The sequence below is a fragment of the Crocodylus porosus genome, unplaced genomic scaffold (genome assembly GCF_001723895.1).
Source record: "Crocodylus porosus isolate Cpor-Errol unplaced genomic scaffold, CroPor_comp1, whole genome shotgun sequence".
In the NCBI taxonomy this organism is placed as follows: domain Eukaryota; kingdom Metazoa; phylum Chordata; order Crocodylia; family Crocodylidae; genus Crocodylus; species Crocodylus porosus.
The window spans coordinates 10,029,654-10,046,585 of record NW_017728886.1 but is presented as its reverse complement, the minus strand read 5'-3'; the positions used below and the strand labels follow the sequence as shown (position 1 = coordinate 10,046,585).

The 16,932-nt window shown below is 43.4% G+C and overlaps 1 protein-coding gene across 1 annotated transcript in view; it reads right to left on the bottom strand.

Moving 5' to 3' along the window:
• The window catches only part of LOC109306674 (sodium channel protein type 5 subunit alpha-like), a 310,690-nt gene that overhangs the window by 20,435 nt on the left and 273,323 nt on the right, over positions 1-16,932 (bottom strand). The window contains exon 22 of the mRNA XM_019530203.1: positions 3,254-3,376. Coding sequence (XP_019385748.1) covers positions 3,254-3,376 — 123 coding nt within the window. The remainder of the gene's footprint in view (positions 1-3,253; positions 3,377-16,932) is intronic.

The following is a 16,932-nucleotide window of genomic DNA, read 5'->3' as shown; positions in this document are numbered from 1 at the left end:
GATGACAGTCCCCTGCCAAGCAGAAAACTCACGTGTAGGTGGGACCTGCTTGACACCCTCCCTACACATCTATTGAGTTCTCTGATTCACTGGCTTCAAACCTCCTCTGCTCTTTCCCACACAACCTCATCGTCTAGCCAGGACTCGAAAGCCTATGCACAGCATAGTTTAGCAAAGCATATTCTAGCAGGCCTAGAGGACGATTTTCTTGTTCCCCTCTTAGTCCTGCAAAGTGCTTTGAGATCATCAAATGAAAAACATTATACTAGTTCAACCTATCATCTTCTTCCTCTGTGTGCTTTTGTCTCAACATTAACATTATTTAATCCATCTCTGTGCTGGTAATTGTCCTTGCGTTCTGGAGCATATGACCTCCTGATAATGAAAGGTCTTACTGTCCCTAGCCATGTTAATTATGGTTAGACATTACTAAAAATAAAATGATTTGATTTTCCAGTAGCACGTATTCTCAATTACACTTTATCATAAATTACAAGCTCATTCAGTACCTCCAATAGTTCAGAAAAGAGGAGCCACAAGGGCTAAATATGTTCCTACTATGCCAGTGGTGCACAGAAAAGAAACCCCTTGTGTCATGGAGTGGCTCTAATTATGGGGGCATTAGGATTCAAACTCTTGGGAGTGATGTAACAGAAAATGGCCCATTTTATGCCACATCACTACCGAGCCAAACTCTATTCCAGAACTAGCCCAGTAACCTTAATTCTTCTCCATTTCCTCAGCAGTTCAGTCCCCCAATTTCCCCCATATTTTGGGCTACAAAATGTTGCAAGCTTTAAGACAATTTAGTTATGCTGATACAAACCCATGCGTACACACTCATGCCATCTTAAAATATGCTGTTTTAATTTGGGTGCACAAAACCAATATGAGCCAATACTAAGTTAGGTTTAAATCAATTTAAGTTCTCACACAATTTGCTCCTGGAGCCACTTTGTGTTAACACCAGCTTTTGTGGCTAGTTATCAGTGGGGCTGGGTGTATTTCGCCATCTTTTCCTTGTAGAGACACAGAGTCAGATCCTCAGCTGATATATATATATCATATATATATATATATATATATAGAGCTCCATTAACTTCACTAATGCAACATCACTTTCTACCAGCTGAGGATCTGGCTGCTTTTGCCTATGCACTGCTGCTTTTATTACATTTTTGTGAACACTCTTTCAAATATTTTATTATCTAGCTTCACTGAAAAAAAAATGGAGGTGAATCAGGATAGTTCAGATTTGAAGACCTATCTGAATACAGCTCCTTGAACCTTTTGTATGTCTCATCATGAACATGGATAATAATACACTGTGACAACATTTTGCTGTATTTTATTAGTGATATCAATGCCTTCAAAAATGCCAGAGTGATAGTTCTGTGGAACAATATATCCACTGAGCAAAACTGGCATGGGAGAAGCATGCCAGCTCCTCCCACACGACTCCATCCCTATGCTTCTATTACTTCTAGTCTTAGTTCAGCTTCTGGGCCCTTTCTGCTCTTGGGTTGTCTTACCAGGATTGCGATGTGGGCATCTGATTGCTGGAACTTTGAAAGAGCTCAACAACTTATTGCAAGAACTTCATACTTTGTGGCCTAGAGTGAAAGTAGCTGTATCCTAACATCTTTTCACTGTTTGTTTGCCATATTTTAGGGATTTTTGCATCTCCAGGCAGAACATGTCATTTATACATCTGCACCAGAGGGTGCACCTACACGAGATGTGTTAGCCTAATTTCATATGCATTACAGGTATGCATCTACACATGTGTGCCCCCAATGTGCATTAAAAATGCTAAAATGAGGCTAATCAGGCACTTACGGGGAGCCGGCTCTAATGTGCTAGAAATGCAGCACATTAAAACAGACTTGATTAATCGAGTCTGCTGGAACATGTAAATTGATGTGCACTGGCAGCCTCATGCATTGTGTGCATCAGCAGCGTAGCACACCTCCGCGTTGAGAAAATGGCGGCACTGAGCTTTGAACTAAAACACGTTCAATGTGCTTTAGTTCAAAGTGCACCGCCATCATTTTCACAGCGTGGGGATGTGCTGCACCGCCGATGCATGCCATGCATGGGAGCTTTTAATTAACATGGCTTACTAATTAAAAGCTCCTGGTACCACATTGGGAGCACATGTAAAAATGGCCATCATGCCTAAATTGTATCATGCTCATGCAAATGCAGGTATCCAATTTAGGCGTGATTAGTTAAAGCATATTAACGCACATGTAGACACAACCCAGCACTAACTTTAGTGCCAGGTCTGCCCAGCCCCTAGGGGCACATGGCAGGGCTGCAGGGACTTGGCACTAACTTTAATGCCAAGTGTCTGCACATGAAGACACATGCCAAAAATTGCTTAATACACATTAAATTTAGTTGCACTTAAATGCATGTGTAGACACACCCAGAGATCTTAAAAATAGTGCTAAGTTATGCCCTATGTTCTCCTCAGAAGTTATAGTTTGCACCATAGGTGAATTCTAACCTTGCCATTGGATTTACATAATCAGTATTAACTTTGGCTAGTACAGAAGGCAGTTCACATCATTTGCTAGTCAAGCATGATAGAATAGTTAAGTAAAGAAAACACAGGTCTACATTGTTAAACATACTTGCTATGCGAAACATGCACAAACGGGTGCTCATGCAAGAAAATGTGAAAGGAAGAAGACAGGCATACAAACAAAATACAACGATAAGCGTTAAGTCACTTGGTTACGATGCTAATCCTGGCATTCCATGGTAAGATTGAAATGTATCAAAGGAAAAAAAAATGTTGCATTTGCTCATTTGTTTTCCATGTTTCTAATGCCTTTAATGTTCATTTTCATTGTAAGTGAAAAAGTCCTTGAGAACTTTCCCACCCTCTCTAATTTTAATACAATTTGAAAGCAGGGAGCAAACCCATAGCAGAATCATTTCCCCTGATGTGCTTCATAATTGAGAGGTCACTGTTAGCCAGATGTTCCCTCAGTCAAAAAGCAGGGTTTTAAACACAGCAGGATAAGTTATGCAGCGGGATTAGCTTATCAGGACATCCACCAGAGAGTAAAAGCTGTAGCTATGCTACTGCAGTCAAGACAACAGAGGGATTTTTTTTTTGACACAGCATTTTCATTCGTGTCCTTTTGCAGTCTCAATGAAAACAAAACCAAATGAAATATTGCCCTTTGACATGCTTGATGGTCACACAAGGGGCTTCGACGGTTGCTTTATTTCCTCTTACCCTCATCCCTTCAAATCGTGACAATGCTCTTAATGGTCTCAGAGCCCGGAGGGTCCTAAGGGATTTAATGGGACCCATTTCGGAGTATCCAAGTGTATTAGCTATGAGGCTTATTAAAGAGACCTGAATGGAGACACAAAGCAAAAGTCCAAACTATTAGCACATTCCTGCCATTTGGCTTCTCTTCTGCCTCTCCTACCTGCAAAGAAAAAGCCTGTTAATGGAATGACGAAGAAAAGCTGTAGTCAGAACCTGTAGTATTAGAATAATGAAGGAAAAAAACAGTGTTTTAGCATCCACATATATCCACAGTTCTTTCCAGAGAACAGAGCCTTTGTTTCCAGCTTAATGCCAACTCATTGAAAAGGTACCTAAATGATTTCTAAGGGTATCTTTTTCCCTCCAGCCAAGAATACAGCGCTCCTAGGAATAGCAGTGGGTGTTAAGCAGGCAGGAAAGAAAAAAAAAAGAGCATGGCTGCTTAATAGCATCAACATTTTAGTTTATTTTACAACTTACGGAAGTGTGGGTGCATTTCCCATGATGGAAAATATGATGTTATATACATGCTGTATTCATGGCTTTCCAGGTGGATCGTTCTGCAAGATCCTATCATTTACCAAAAGGGTCAAAAATCTTAACGTTGCCATGATAAACATTTTAACTGGATAACACCATTGCCAATTTAAAATTTCCTTCTGAATTGCCATTGGCTCTGAGGTTATTAGGCTCTTTAAAGGAACTGTGTATATGATTTTTTCAATTCACAGTTTGCTTGTTTTTTGCTGTGGTCCAGCTCTCTGGGCAGCACCTAAAAGAGAAGACTCAATATTATTTCCCTGTAAAGAAAAGTGATCAGGTATTTGGCATTAAAACTGAACACTTCATAGACACTAAAAGATACCCTTACCCTTATGCTTTCAAATCTGGATAAGGCTCGGAGAGGCCGCAAAGCCCTCAGTGTTCTGAGAGATTTCATAGCGCCCAGCTCGTCATAATCAAGAACTGATGCTATCAGGCAAACAACTGAAATCTGTGCAGATTGAATGGAATTTGAGATTACTGGTCAGAGGAAAAATACATGGAGTAAATGGTTATACATGCCACAGTCAGTAGTCACAGCTTCAATTCTTACTGACCACTGTGTGAAAAGGAAATTGTTCCCTGGCACTGTGAGCGTCTCTCTGACTTCGATGGATTCATTTCCATCCCATCTTTTATAATCTTTTCTCTGCTACATTCCTGTGCATACTGTTTCTCCCAGCAAATCCCTTGCTCCCACCTGTCTGGAGGTATTTGTATGCTCCTCCCCCTCAATATCATAGGATTTGAGAGCTTCCCAGTTTTGAATAGATTCATCTATCTTTGCAACAAACCTGTGATGGAGGGAAGTGGTGTCCAGAGGATCAAGGCTCACAGAGATTAAGGCCCAGTCTCACAAAGGTATTTAGGCTCTTAGGGCAGAAATTTCACCCCAGGTCTCTCAGACCCCAAACTATTGTCCTAATCATTGCATAGTCCATTCTTCTCAAAGTATATTCATTTAACTATGCAAACTGGAGTAGGCAGTACTGATGTCTAAACATCTGTGCGCAACACACTCAATATTTTTAATGATTTATACATTTTTGTATGATATTTTAGTGACAACCAGCATTATGGCAGCAGCTCCTGGAGTTACTATGCCCAGGACAGACACAATAGACCAGATCCTTAGTTGGTATATTTGGGGTAGCTCTCTTAGAAGAAACTCTGGAATAGACCATGGAGCACTGACTACTGATGCACTCTTTAACATGGTGCAACGTGCTAACTCACCTCACTGGCCCCAGCTCCAGGGACTGATGGGTAGTGATGAGTACATTATAACATGTTTATAGCCTGGACAGCTAAGCTGGGTTTCAGGTCTGACACCCAGGGAATTTTAGACAAGTGAGATTTCTAATTTACCACTGGGGCACCCCATTTCTTTTCCCCCTGAAATATCCCTGAGACTTTAAACTATGACAGTGTTGTGCAGAGAAAAGCTATTTTATGACAGATGATTTTTATCGGTTTCACATGCATAAAGAGATATTTCAGTGATATATTTCTGCTGCTACTTGCAATTAAATATGGCCACCAGGCTATTACAGGTGGAAGGTAAATGAAAAATGGCATTGCTAAAACATTTTCAAACCTCTCTAACATTTCTGAAATGGATTAGTGGTAACTTGATACCAAGCTTCTACTGATGCATTTTTGAAATGCTGTGTATAGCCTGGTAGCCTTGTTACCATTTGTTACTCTTGTGGTCAAGAAAATCTCAGACTACACCATATTACCAAGCATTCTTTCTTTTCTTACGCCTATATATATGCACACAGACAGGTACATGTGCACACACACATGCATATATATATATATTATATATATATATTTCTGTATACACTACTAGTTTTATAGTATCTCTTATTCTTGTAAATTAAATCTATGTATTTAGGCTGCATTACTGTGCAAGCAAAATGCACAATCTTTGTTTGTCCCTCCTAGGGACCATAAGGAGAAAACTACCTAAATAAGGAGAAAAGGCTGTAGGGTTTGGCCCATAGCACTGGCTGTATATTCACTGTACATATAGGTCAGGTACAGACATTGCACTTATATGGATATGAGTGATCAGAAACCAGTCTATACCTGTAACAGAACAGAAGTTCAGTACACATAGGCTGGTTTTAAAATGGCAGAACCCAGTCTAAGATTTGCTCCCCGCAAAAAGTGTGTCCTGTTTACTACGGATCTAAACTATGCCACTTACAGAAAGCCACGTAACTTAGATCAGTTCTGCCTTGGGCTTTTTGAATGTCTGTACCTAGCCATACACTGTAGCTATTTAATTGCTCTCCCTTTGAATTGTAACATGACATGATGGACATATTCCTTATATAAAAGGTTCCATTATGATATATATTCCTTTGACCTATGGAGAGTTTAATGCTGATAATGACACTCGCCCTGCAGATTCCTTGAGCTCTCTGTCAACCAAGGCCCGCTGGGAAGAAGGGGTGGCTGCAGGTGGGTGCCAAAATACCAAAACACAGTCACAGGTCAGCCCTTTGCATTTTTTAAATAAAATGATTCAAATGCCATACAACGAAGGCCCTTCTTCCCATTATCTTTTACCCTGCATGATTTAGAGACAGCACTTTTGACAGGGCTTCCGGCTTTCCAGACATGTGCTTTACACACTTCTTCCCCCAGTTCCTGATTTATGTGCCACAGCTCAGCCTCCACTCAGAGCAGAAGGTGCCTTGTTCAAATCCTGTAAGACCGGCCTTCAATTCAGAGCGGGTTACCATTTTCTCTTGAGTCCCATAAATGTCACTCTGAAATACACCACAGGTGCTGCTGTCCTCCTGACAACAGATTTACACAGTATTAGATATCTATTCAGAGGATTAAGCTGTGAAGCCGTGTGATATTTGGCAATGATTTACAAGGCTGGAGTCAGTCCTTAGTTCGAGACAACTTGTCTAAATACTCTACTGTTGATTTCAAAGGTATTTGATTTCTTCCTGTCAAACTTTATTTATAGGAAAATCACTACAACAGAGACTTTGCTGTTTGGACTTGATTAAATGTGACCCGGAAAACTATTTAAAAAAAAAAAAATCAAGCAGCTTTCAAAATCAGTACTGACTGCCCCACATAGCTGTGGCAAAAGGGCAAGTCAGCATTTTCTTAATGTTATGTTTTTTGTCTCAAGCTTGTGACGTCCAAAGCCTTGATAGCACATTGCTTTATGTTCTGTGTTATGTCGGACTCATTGCCATATCCTGACTGAATCCAGAAACCTCCTTTAGAAAGAATGTAAGTCCCAATTTTAACAATATTGTATGTCTTAGTCCTGTGATATTTCCTCTATATGCTTTTCTACGGAAAAATACAGTTGGAAACCACACAATGCTGTGACAACAGGGAACTTGTTTGAATCCTGTGGAGCTATTATAGCCCTGTGACTGTTTTAAATAAAATACATAAACTGCCCAGGTCTTCTCTGCCCAGATGAGTGCTTTACCCACTAGGCTAGAGAGTCATGCACTCTCTTTCTGGAAGTGAATGCTAAATTCTACCTTTTCTTCCCGCAGGAGGGGTAGAGAGTATCCCATCCCAGAACAGCTTCATGAATGATCATTACAACCGTCTTCAAGGAAGACAGAGAGTTTCCTCACAGTCTGGGTAAGTCTTTAACCACCACTCCTGGTTACCTTTCAGAAGAAAGTTGTGACTGCATTACATCCTCATCCTGATCCTTTCAGCAGGCATCAGGCTTTCTCAGTGAATATCCACTAGAATAAGCTGCTCATGGGATTCAGGCGAACAAATGACTGGATCCCAGTGGGGACTGGGCATGAGGTAGGTGCTTCGTCCTGTGAGGACCACACAGCTTATGGGACTGTGAAGAGGCAGGATTGTAGGCTCTCAGGGGACTTTGAATGACAAAAGTAAGGCACGTATGGAGCATAAATACCTATAGTCGGGTGACAGCCAAGCAGGGGTTTTCAGGATCATAATTTGGGACCTAGGCTTCTGAATCCTGCCTAAGTCCCAATGTAGTGTTTAGTTCTCTTTGGAAAAGAAAATGATCTTATTTTTCCAGGGCCTCAGTTTCCCATCTGCAGTGTTGCGAGGGTACATACAGAACACGTGTCAAGGCATTCAGTTATTATAGGAGGTTTTAAAGGTATCCAGGGTAGCTAGTCTGTAGCATCTGACAATGCAGGCTTGCCTTCTGCTATGTAGGCTGTGGAGTTTTGTCTAGTCTTCTTTCTTTCTTTAATTATTTTAATTTGCAAGGCATTTTTGCTTCTGGCATTTCCAACAGGTATTTTTCCAGAACCTAACTGATCTTGGGCTTAGGACATTTACCCAGATATTCAGTCTAAAGTTTCTTTTACTTAATTTAATCCAGTTGCTTTTTGCTATGTTGTCCTGCAGCACACCCTTCCTGTCCCTCATTGGTGGTCACACAATTTATCACCTGTTTTCACGTTCCTATTTACTAGTTGCTTCAACTTTGTCCCACACCCCCCCTCCTACTCAGATTTTACTTAGGCAACATATGTCTCTTAATGTAGGCTGTTCAGGTGCTTTCCCTAAGTAGATATCATGTAAAAATGGAAGAAGGATGTCAGCATTTTTTTATGAGGCAGTTTAGTTATTTTTCCAGGATGTCTTAATCTTTCTAGCCTCCATTTTCATTGCTCTTCCCTGAATCCCAGTCAGTTAACACAGATACAGGCAGATAGAGTGACATGGAAGGGAAGAAATCCTACTTAGTATGCTGCCACACTGATGCTAGAAGCATGCTGCATATTCCAGGTGTAAAACAATGGTGAATTATAAAAATGGATGCGTGGGATGATGAAGCAGCTGAACAAGAAAAGTGGCATCAGGTTAATGCTTCCGCTCCCTCAAATGCACATTGTCTTCACTGGAATTTCCTGTTCCTTCTAGGCAACCAGTGCCCCCTCTTTTTTCCTCTCCCCTTCCCTACCCTTCCTATTCTCATCGGTGCCTTCTACTTAGTAGCTCTGCTTCCTGCAGGCCCTTTGCAGATCTGACGAAGTAAGCCCTCTGCTTACAGAACATCTCTGATTTAGTTAGCCTACACGGCTAGAGACAAAAGTCACACACAAACCAGTTTAATTGACCAGAAACAGGTTTAAACCCGTAACAGAACAGAAATGCAGTGCACTTAAACCGCTTTCAAAATGCCTGAAACTGGTTTAAGAGAAATCTGGAGGGATGTAGTGCCAGGCTTAACTGATTTAAGTCAGACCAGTTTCTGGAACTTTTGTCCCTGATCCCTTCCTGGTTCAAGCTTGCTCACAGTCCCCCAGCATCCCAAGATGCTTTGCAGCCCTGGGCTGTGCTGCCTGCTCTAGCAGAGCAGGGTCTGCCCTACCTCTCTGCTTCCTAGCTGGAGCGCTATCACTCCTCTGGCTGGCTGAGGAGGGAGGTGGGGGGATGCCATCCCTCCAACCTGGCACGGGTCCCCTAGCCACATGCAGCCTGGTGTGGGGATGGGGAGAGAAAGGAGGGGAAGGGTTTGGCTCTATCCCCCAGCCATGCTCTTTGGGCAGCCTCCCGGCCAGCTGGGGGGCAGAGAAGCCTGTACTGGGGCTTGGCTCCATCCCCCAGAGCTGGGAGCAAGAAGAGGGGGTGAAGTCCCCCAGCCACACCTCCTCCTCGGCCTCCAGCCTGGCTTTGGTGGGGTGGAGGGAAAGGGAAGCCTGCACTGGGACTTGGCTCTGCCCCTGGGAGCCAGGAACCAGAAGCAACACTGGAGTCCTGCTGCCACAACCTCGCCTGGACCACGTGAGGGGTGGTAGGGGAGAGAAGCCTGCACCAGGGCTTGGCTCCCCCACTTCAGCCAAGCTGGAGGCTGAGGAGGGTGTGTGGACAGGCGAGTCCAGCCCCACTCCTGGCTCCCAACTCCGGGAGGGCAGAGTAAAGCCCCCAGTTCAGGCTTCCCCTTTCCACCCCTGTGCCGGGCTACTCCCGACTCAGGGTCTGCTGCCGCACCATGGGGGTGGGTTTTTCTCCCCCAGCCCTTCCTTAGCCAGCCTGGAGGCTGAGGAGTAGGTGTGGCTGGGGGGAGAAACAAAAATTGCCCAGTTCCTGGCTGTCTGCAATGACCTGCAATCTGGGAAAAGTGCTCTAGGGCCCCCAGCTACTGGTATGGGCCACTGCAGGGGCCTGGCTGCCTTTCCTGTTTGAAAAGTGAATATCAGTTCACTTTCTTATTTGTTCAATCTACACAGTTTAGAGAAACCTGAAAAGATTAAATCGATTCAGCCTCAGACTCTTTGAATGTCTGTACTTAGCCTAAAAGTAGATGCTTATTCTGCCTTCCGCCTAACTTCAGACTAACACGGCTAACTACCTCTGTCTGCTAATGAAATGCTGGTGCTACAGACATCAATGAAAAGACCTCCCATTGACTTCGGCGGGGCCAGGTCTTCACACAGGGAGATTCTAGGTACGTTGCTCTGCATGAGTAAGGCTGTGGACTGAGTTTCTATGCAAAGGACTTTTCCTTCCTTTATCTGGTTCAGGCCCCAGTTCATCTCAGTACAGCCAAACCAAAGGTCAGCGCAAGCACTGTTAAAGTTTTCCTAACATTTGTTCCATGGACACTGCTCCTGAAATGGGCAGCATGAAGTATCCGGCTCAAAGTCACTGGTAAGTTTTCCAATAACGCTCCAGGCCTTCAGACAAAAATATGCCCAATGTCGCCTGCTCCACCTTGGCTTCTTTCATGTTGTTTAGAAAGGCCGTTGTTGTTGAGCTCCCTCTAATCCTAGCATTTAGGGAAGTTTGTTGCACCTGCTTCTTGCGTTCATTGACCATGAACAGTTTTATCTCTATAGATTTCCCCCGCTGAGCAGGATGACATAACTCAAAGTGAGAGGAAGTCGGTTTCAGATGTCAACCCTATCAGGGCTCAAATCCCCTCGAGTCAGGTAAATACACAGATGCTCTAACCCCATCACTGTCCCATCAGCAGCTGTTTAACAAAACCTTCATTTTCTTTTCTTCCAAACCAAACAAAATACTCCATACTTTCAGAATCTTGTTTCTCAATTAACCACTTGAAGTGCCAGCTCTTGAAATCCCCAGTGATTATCGTACTCATGTATTGGGTTTTTAAAGGAAAAGATACATCATTTCTTGGGGTCTGCTGAATGAACAGCATGTACCCAGAACATCTCTCTGTAAAATATCTGCACATCTTTCCAGGACAACAGCAAGAAGGATCAATGAATTCAACAGAGTTTGAAAATTGGTACCAGGCTCTGAAAAATAAGTAGCTTGACTAACAAATATTTAAAGTTAGCACCAAGCTGCTTCTGGTGAGGTAAATGTCTGAATTAAATCATTGTGAGAGTCCAGTAATAATGGATATTTGACTGGAAAATATTTTTTGCCTCGGAGTCAATTAATTAAACTTTCTTTCATTGCTTGCCACGGCTTTCCAATTTAGTATTTAAAAGGCTATTGTAGTGTTTGTTAGATGACAAATACAGCTTCTTATTTGCATCCCACTGAACAATAACGGAGTCCCCATGGTGGTAGGTGCTGTATATGCATTTTGTCCAACACAAACCCTGCATCGTCATCACAAGTAACATTAGGTAAGCTGAATTTATTTCCTTAATTATTTGGCCAGTAATTTTAAGGAGTCCACTTCATGGACCCATGCTGCATATGTTTATATTACATTCTTTAGGGAAAAAAAAGACCCTGCAAAGCGGGGATGTCAAGGCTGTTGCAAAGTGAAGCCCTCAAGTTTGTAAACACTAGAATTAAGGCTTCCTCTGTCAACTTAATGGGCCCACTTTCTGTGTATATCTGCTAATACGGTCTTCAATTACATAATCTCATGCTATTTTAAACAAGGACCCGTGACAGTTTATATCAGCTGAGGGATTGCCTTCTAATCCTTAGTGCTCACAGCCACATACACAGACACTTTAGATTTTTTAACAACACATCAGTAACGTGTACACATAGGTCTTGGCCATGGCATCGTGCTGCACTCCAGTAGTCAGATGGGCAGCTTTTACAGAAGTGATAAGCAGTTATTAATCTGACATCAGCTGAAGTCAAGGGTGTTTAATGAACAGGTGGATCCAGCCTTCAGAGCTTCTCTATCTAGCCCACTGCGCTACTGGCAGACTACTGGATGTTGGGGGTGTGACCCACCACTTTGGTCCTGTTGGCCATGGTCATTGATGGCAAGTTGGTTTGCTGCTGTGGCTGCTCCCAAACCCTTGTTGCATCCCTGGGCTTACTGATGCCCCCAGACTCCTGTGGCTGCTGGACCCCTTCCACCATTGCTGGACCCCTTCCTTGGACTCCTCGCCACCTCTGGGCCTACCACAGGACCCCTCTGAATCCCTTGCTGCCTCCAGACCTGCTGTTGCCACAGTGGCCATGGCAGCTGCCCCCATGTCCCAGGCTGGATCTGACCTGTGGTCCAGTTTGCAGCCCCATGTGAGTTTGACACCCCTGATTTAATCTAAAAGGTAAGGTTGGTGCCAGAATAAATGGATATAAATTCAAATTTTAACTGGAGATTAATAAAGGCTCCTAATCATAAGAGAAGTGACGTTCTGGAACAGGCTTCCAATAGGAGTAGTGGGAACAGAAAAATCTATCTAGTTTTAAGATGAAGCTTGATATCTTTATGTAAGAGTTTCTAGCACCTGATACCCGCTGGATTCAGTGACCCAAAATGTACCTCTAGCCCCTACAGGCAGATTTGAATAGAGGGTCATTTACTTTTGTTTGGAACTGCCTTTCAGGGATGAAAAAATGTATCACTTCATAGTTATTGATGAAGGCTCATTAGATGTGATGTTTAAGAACAAGTCTTTCAACAAATTCAAGTAAATCAAAACAGACCAATGCACTGAAAGGGAGAGCCCAAGCAAGGTCTTTCTGTTTGCTTAGGTGAGTTTCAACTGATGGGCCAGACACGGGTTGGTACCAAGCGTGGGCCCAAGCGTGGGCTATGCCTAACTTCAGATGCTTGAGATAACTCTCTTTGTGCCTCTTTTACCCTGTGGTGAGAACTAAATTAAGACAACGTACCCTGAAATGAAACAGGCATAAGTTGCCACAGTTTAGTTTTCCCTTGCTCGAGGAATGGGGACAGTTATCGTGCAGAGTCTGAGCCATGGTAAAACCTCGCCCTCTTAATTGTGGGCACATGGGGTAATTGCAAAGTTGGAGGAAACAGGGGCTCTATAGGGCTTGGGGCTCACTTGGGGTTGGTCTCCCTATTTTGGGAAATGTCCTTCTAAAAGATCTACCAGGATATATATTCCATCTATGCCACTCTCCTCTTGATATAAAATCTGAGTAGTGGGAGGTAAGCGGGTTCCCCAACTGAAGGCTGTGGTATTTGGGGATCATAAGTGCTCCTAAGTCTCCTAAAACTCTACAGGACTGGAGGCAGTAAAGTCTGGGTTTTGTCTTGGGTTTGTCCAGATACTTCTTATGTGACATTAGTTAAATTACCTAGCTCCTGCCTGTGCTTCAATTTTATCAGCTATGATTCTGACACAATTAATTATCTCACAGGCACATAATGCAACTTAATTCATTAAAGATTGTAAGGTACTTTCAGATTGTCAAATGGCAAGGACTGTACAAGTGTCAGATGCTAGCGTAATATTCTTTTCACACTTGGAAAGAGCCTGCTTCTCACTGAGATGCCCTGAGTGGGCTAAAAAAGTCAAGGGCTGAATTTTTAAAACCCCACCTTCCTTTACATAACTACTGTTTGTACCCAGAAATAACTGCAGGCACAATGCTGTTCCCACAGTTTGCCTAAGTTTAATTAGTCTCACTTGTATATCTCATATACCTTACCCAGGCGGTCAGATGTCTAAATGACAAAGTGTACCCACAAATAATTGCAGGTGCAAAAGTGCACCTGGTATTAATTGTGCATAGAGAAAAGGATGGCTGGATTGAATTCAAGCACCTAAAGTCATCATTTCTGAGTTGTTCTTGAAACTTCAGTTTATGTGGGAAAAGCACTTTTTTGTTGTTGCAAATCAAAAATGGCTAAATGTATTTTACTGACAAAATCTCTATACATTTAGCCTGTAGGCTGAGTCCCAGGAGAGAAAAGCTTTAGGGCAGACTTTCAAAGGCACAAATAGGAGGCTAAGGATAAAACCGCATGAATAATTTACTGTGGTATAGAAAGGGCAAGGTTTTATTGCATTTGATCTGATCTGTGCTAACTACCCATGTGTCTGCTCTTACCTTGGGGTAGTGAAAGCTAAAATGCAGGAGGTTAGCCTTCCGTAAAAGAAGGGGAAGTAACAAAGGTTTTCCTTCCACATACCATGGGGTAAGAGTGTTCATGCCAATAGTTACTCTACTTACTAGAATCCAAGGCAAAGGCTTTTTCCCCATTCAGCATGCAGGGGAGGGGGAGCCCCTAATTTGACCTATGAGTACATGTTGGGGGAGGGCTGGGGGAGGGCAGTGCTTGTGGCTCCAGCTCTGAGCCTGGGCTCACACCCATGGTGGCACCTCAGGCCCCAGGTCCAGGATCAGGGCTGAAGCTGCCAAACCTGCAACACCTGCTGCACGTCCTGGCTGAGGCCAGAGCCAGCATGTGCTTTGTGCATCTTGCCCCTGTGTCAAGTGGTACCCACCCAGGGGGCAGGTGGTGGCGGCGGGCCAGGCAGTGGGGGAGGGTAAGCAATGGATGGGACAAGTGCTCAGGGGTGCAGGCACTGTGGGTGGCAGGAAATATCAGGGGGTACAAGCATGGAGGGGGCAGGTGGAGCAGGGGATACAAACACCGTGGGAGCAGGCACTGGGAGGGGTAGGCAGCCGGGGGGCAAGAGGTGGGTACAGGAGGCAAAGCGCAGGGGTCAAGCTACTTGACTCTCCTGATGCCTATCCCACCACCACTTGCCGCCCCCTCCCCTTCCCATGCCCCGCCACTGCTTATCCCACTTTCCAGTGGGGCGAACAAATGTATTACGATGCCCCAAGAATTAGATTCTAGACATGGAAAATTATAACAAATTAATCATTTTTCCATGTCTAGAATGGAAACTCTAGATTCTAGTCACTGGGGTATTGTCTTAAATTCAGAGTAGTTTTGGATTAGGGTAAATGTAGTACTTGAGAAATGTGGAAAAGCTCCCCCCACATATTATACCTCAGTATGTTGTTCATACATCTGTACTCTAATCATCATTTGTCTATGGGTCCTGGTCCTGCTCCCATTGCTTTAAACATAAGAAAGATTATACCCCCAAAGAAGTGTTTGAGAATATCATGAGTGAGGCAAAACTAGGGAGCACAATAGGGAAATTTTTGTGGAATCTTAACTGCAACTTTCACAATATCCTTATGTGGAAAACGTACAGCTCTTTAGCCTAGTTGGTATTTCTTCCAGTATCCAGCCTTCTGGAGCATCAGTGCAGCATCCCAGATTTAAAGAAAAGCTATCAATCTATTTTGATTGTTCCAGTGCCATTCTTACCACTTTGAAATTTAGGGCTAGATCCTATTCTACCTATTAGGTGCCCGAGCGAAATCCTATCCCACCATGCTCACATCCCTGAAAAATGTAGGTGGATTCTCCCTCTATTTGCTATTTTTGTAAGTTAGTTTGAAGGCTAGGAAGATGGTATGTTACAAAAGTAGATGTGTTAATATTCTGCCAATGTGCTAATGTTCAGCAGGGTAGAAAAGGAACATACTTAGACTGGTGGGATAGGATTTGGCTCAGGCACCTAATAGGTAGAATAGGATCTAGCCCTAAATTTCTAAGTGGTAGAATGGCTTGATTATACCTGCTAATCAGGTAATTATGGGCATAAAAGTGATCCCAGTATAAAAAAACCCCATGCAGTGAACATGTGCATGTGCATGTGCAGCGCGTGTGGTCTGCAGCACCGCAGATGGGTTTGTGGCACTGCAGACAGTGCCGAGAGTCCGCGTGCTCTCATCTGGACACACCTTCTGTCTCAGTAAAGAAACTTCCGGCTGTTTAATGCAATTATGATGTCTTTTGTGTTTGCACAGCACCGAGCACAAGAGGGCCTCTCCTACGATGGAGGAGGTAATGCACAACACCAGAAACAACAATACTCACTTTCCTACCGCCCAGAAGTCCCATCTCAAGAACTGGAACCAAAGCGTTTTGAATAAACAGATTCAATGAGGCATTCCTATGGGTTTTTTTAAAATCTACTGAGGTTTCCCCTCCCTTCACCCCTCAATAATACTCAAGCTAAGGCCATGAACTTTCTTATCATTCCATGTTCTCAGATACTTCATTATTTAACATGCCCATGCCTTTCAAGGCAACATTTCCTGATCAGAGAGCAGCCCTGTTGTAAACAGCATGTGCCACTCTTGTTGGATGAAGTGCTTTTAAATAAATCAGTTCTGCACTCTAATTGTTTCCCACTGTTTGCCAGAAGAAGCTTTCTGTGTCTAGTTGTTCTCTTAATCTTTGTCACCTCCTTTACACCTGCTCAGGCTTTTCTAACAGCAACAGCGAATTCCCAAGGCAGACGGCTTGAGAATCAAACAATAAAGCTCAACTCATTTGTGAGGGCAGGCCTAGTGATCATTCCCTGGGAGCTCACATAGCATCACGGCAGGGAAGGCACAGCCACCTTATTGATATTCAGTTCTCCCTCATAACCAATTTTCAAAGTTTAGGTCAGCCCCTCCCAAGTCACCTTTTCACTTTGAAACATGTCTTTTCACAGCACGTTATATGTTATATAAAACCAGCTCTGGCTGGGGGGCGAGCGAGCATCTGGAAATGTTCAGAACCACGGGGTTGGACCTTTTTGGTTTCTCTGTTGGAATAAAAAGTTAAAAGAATGTCTTTACTTTAAAATAAGGTTGAGTATTCAGCTACGCTCTGCACAGTGACAGCCTTGTCACATAACCATAAGGCTAGAAGGACCCTCAAAGGTCATGTCATCTACTGAAGCTTACCCTGCTCGCCCACTCCCACTCTCTCCACCCAACTGAGTCTCTGTTGACTGGCCAAGCTATTAACCATGCTTGTGCTCAGAGCCAGGGTCTTCTTGATAGGTAGGAAGAGTAACTTCAGGATAATTTGCCAAGGTGAC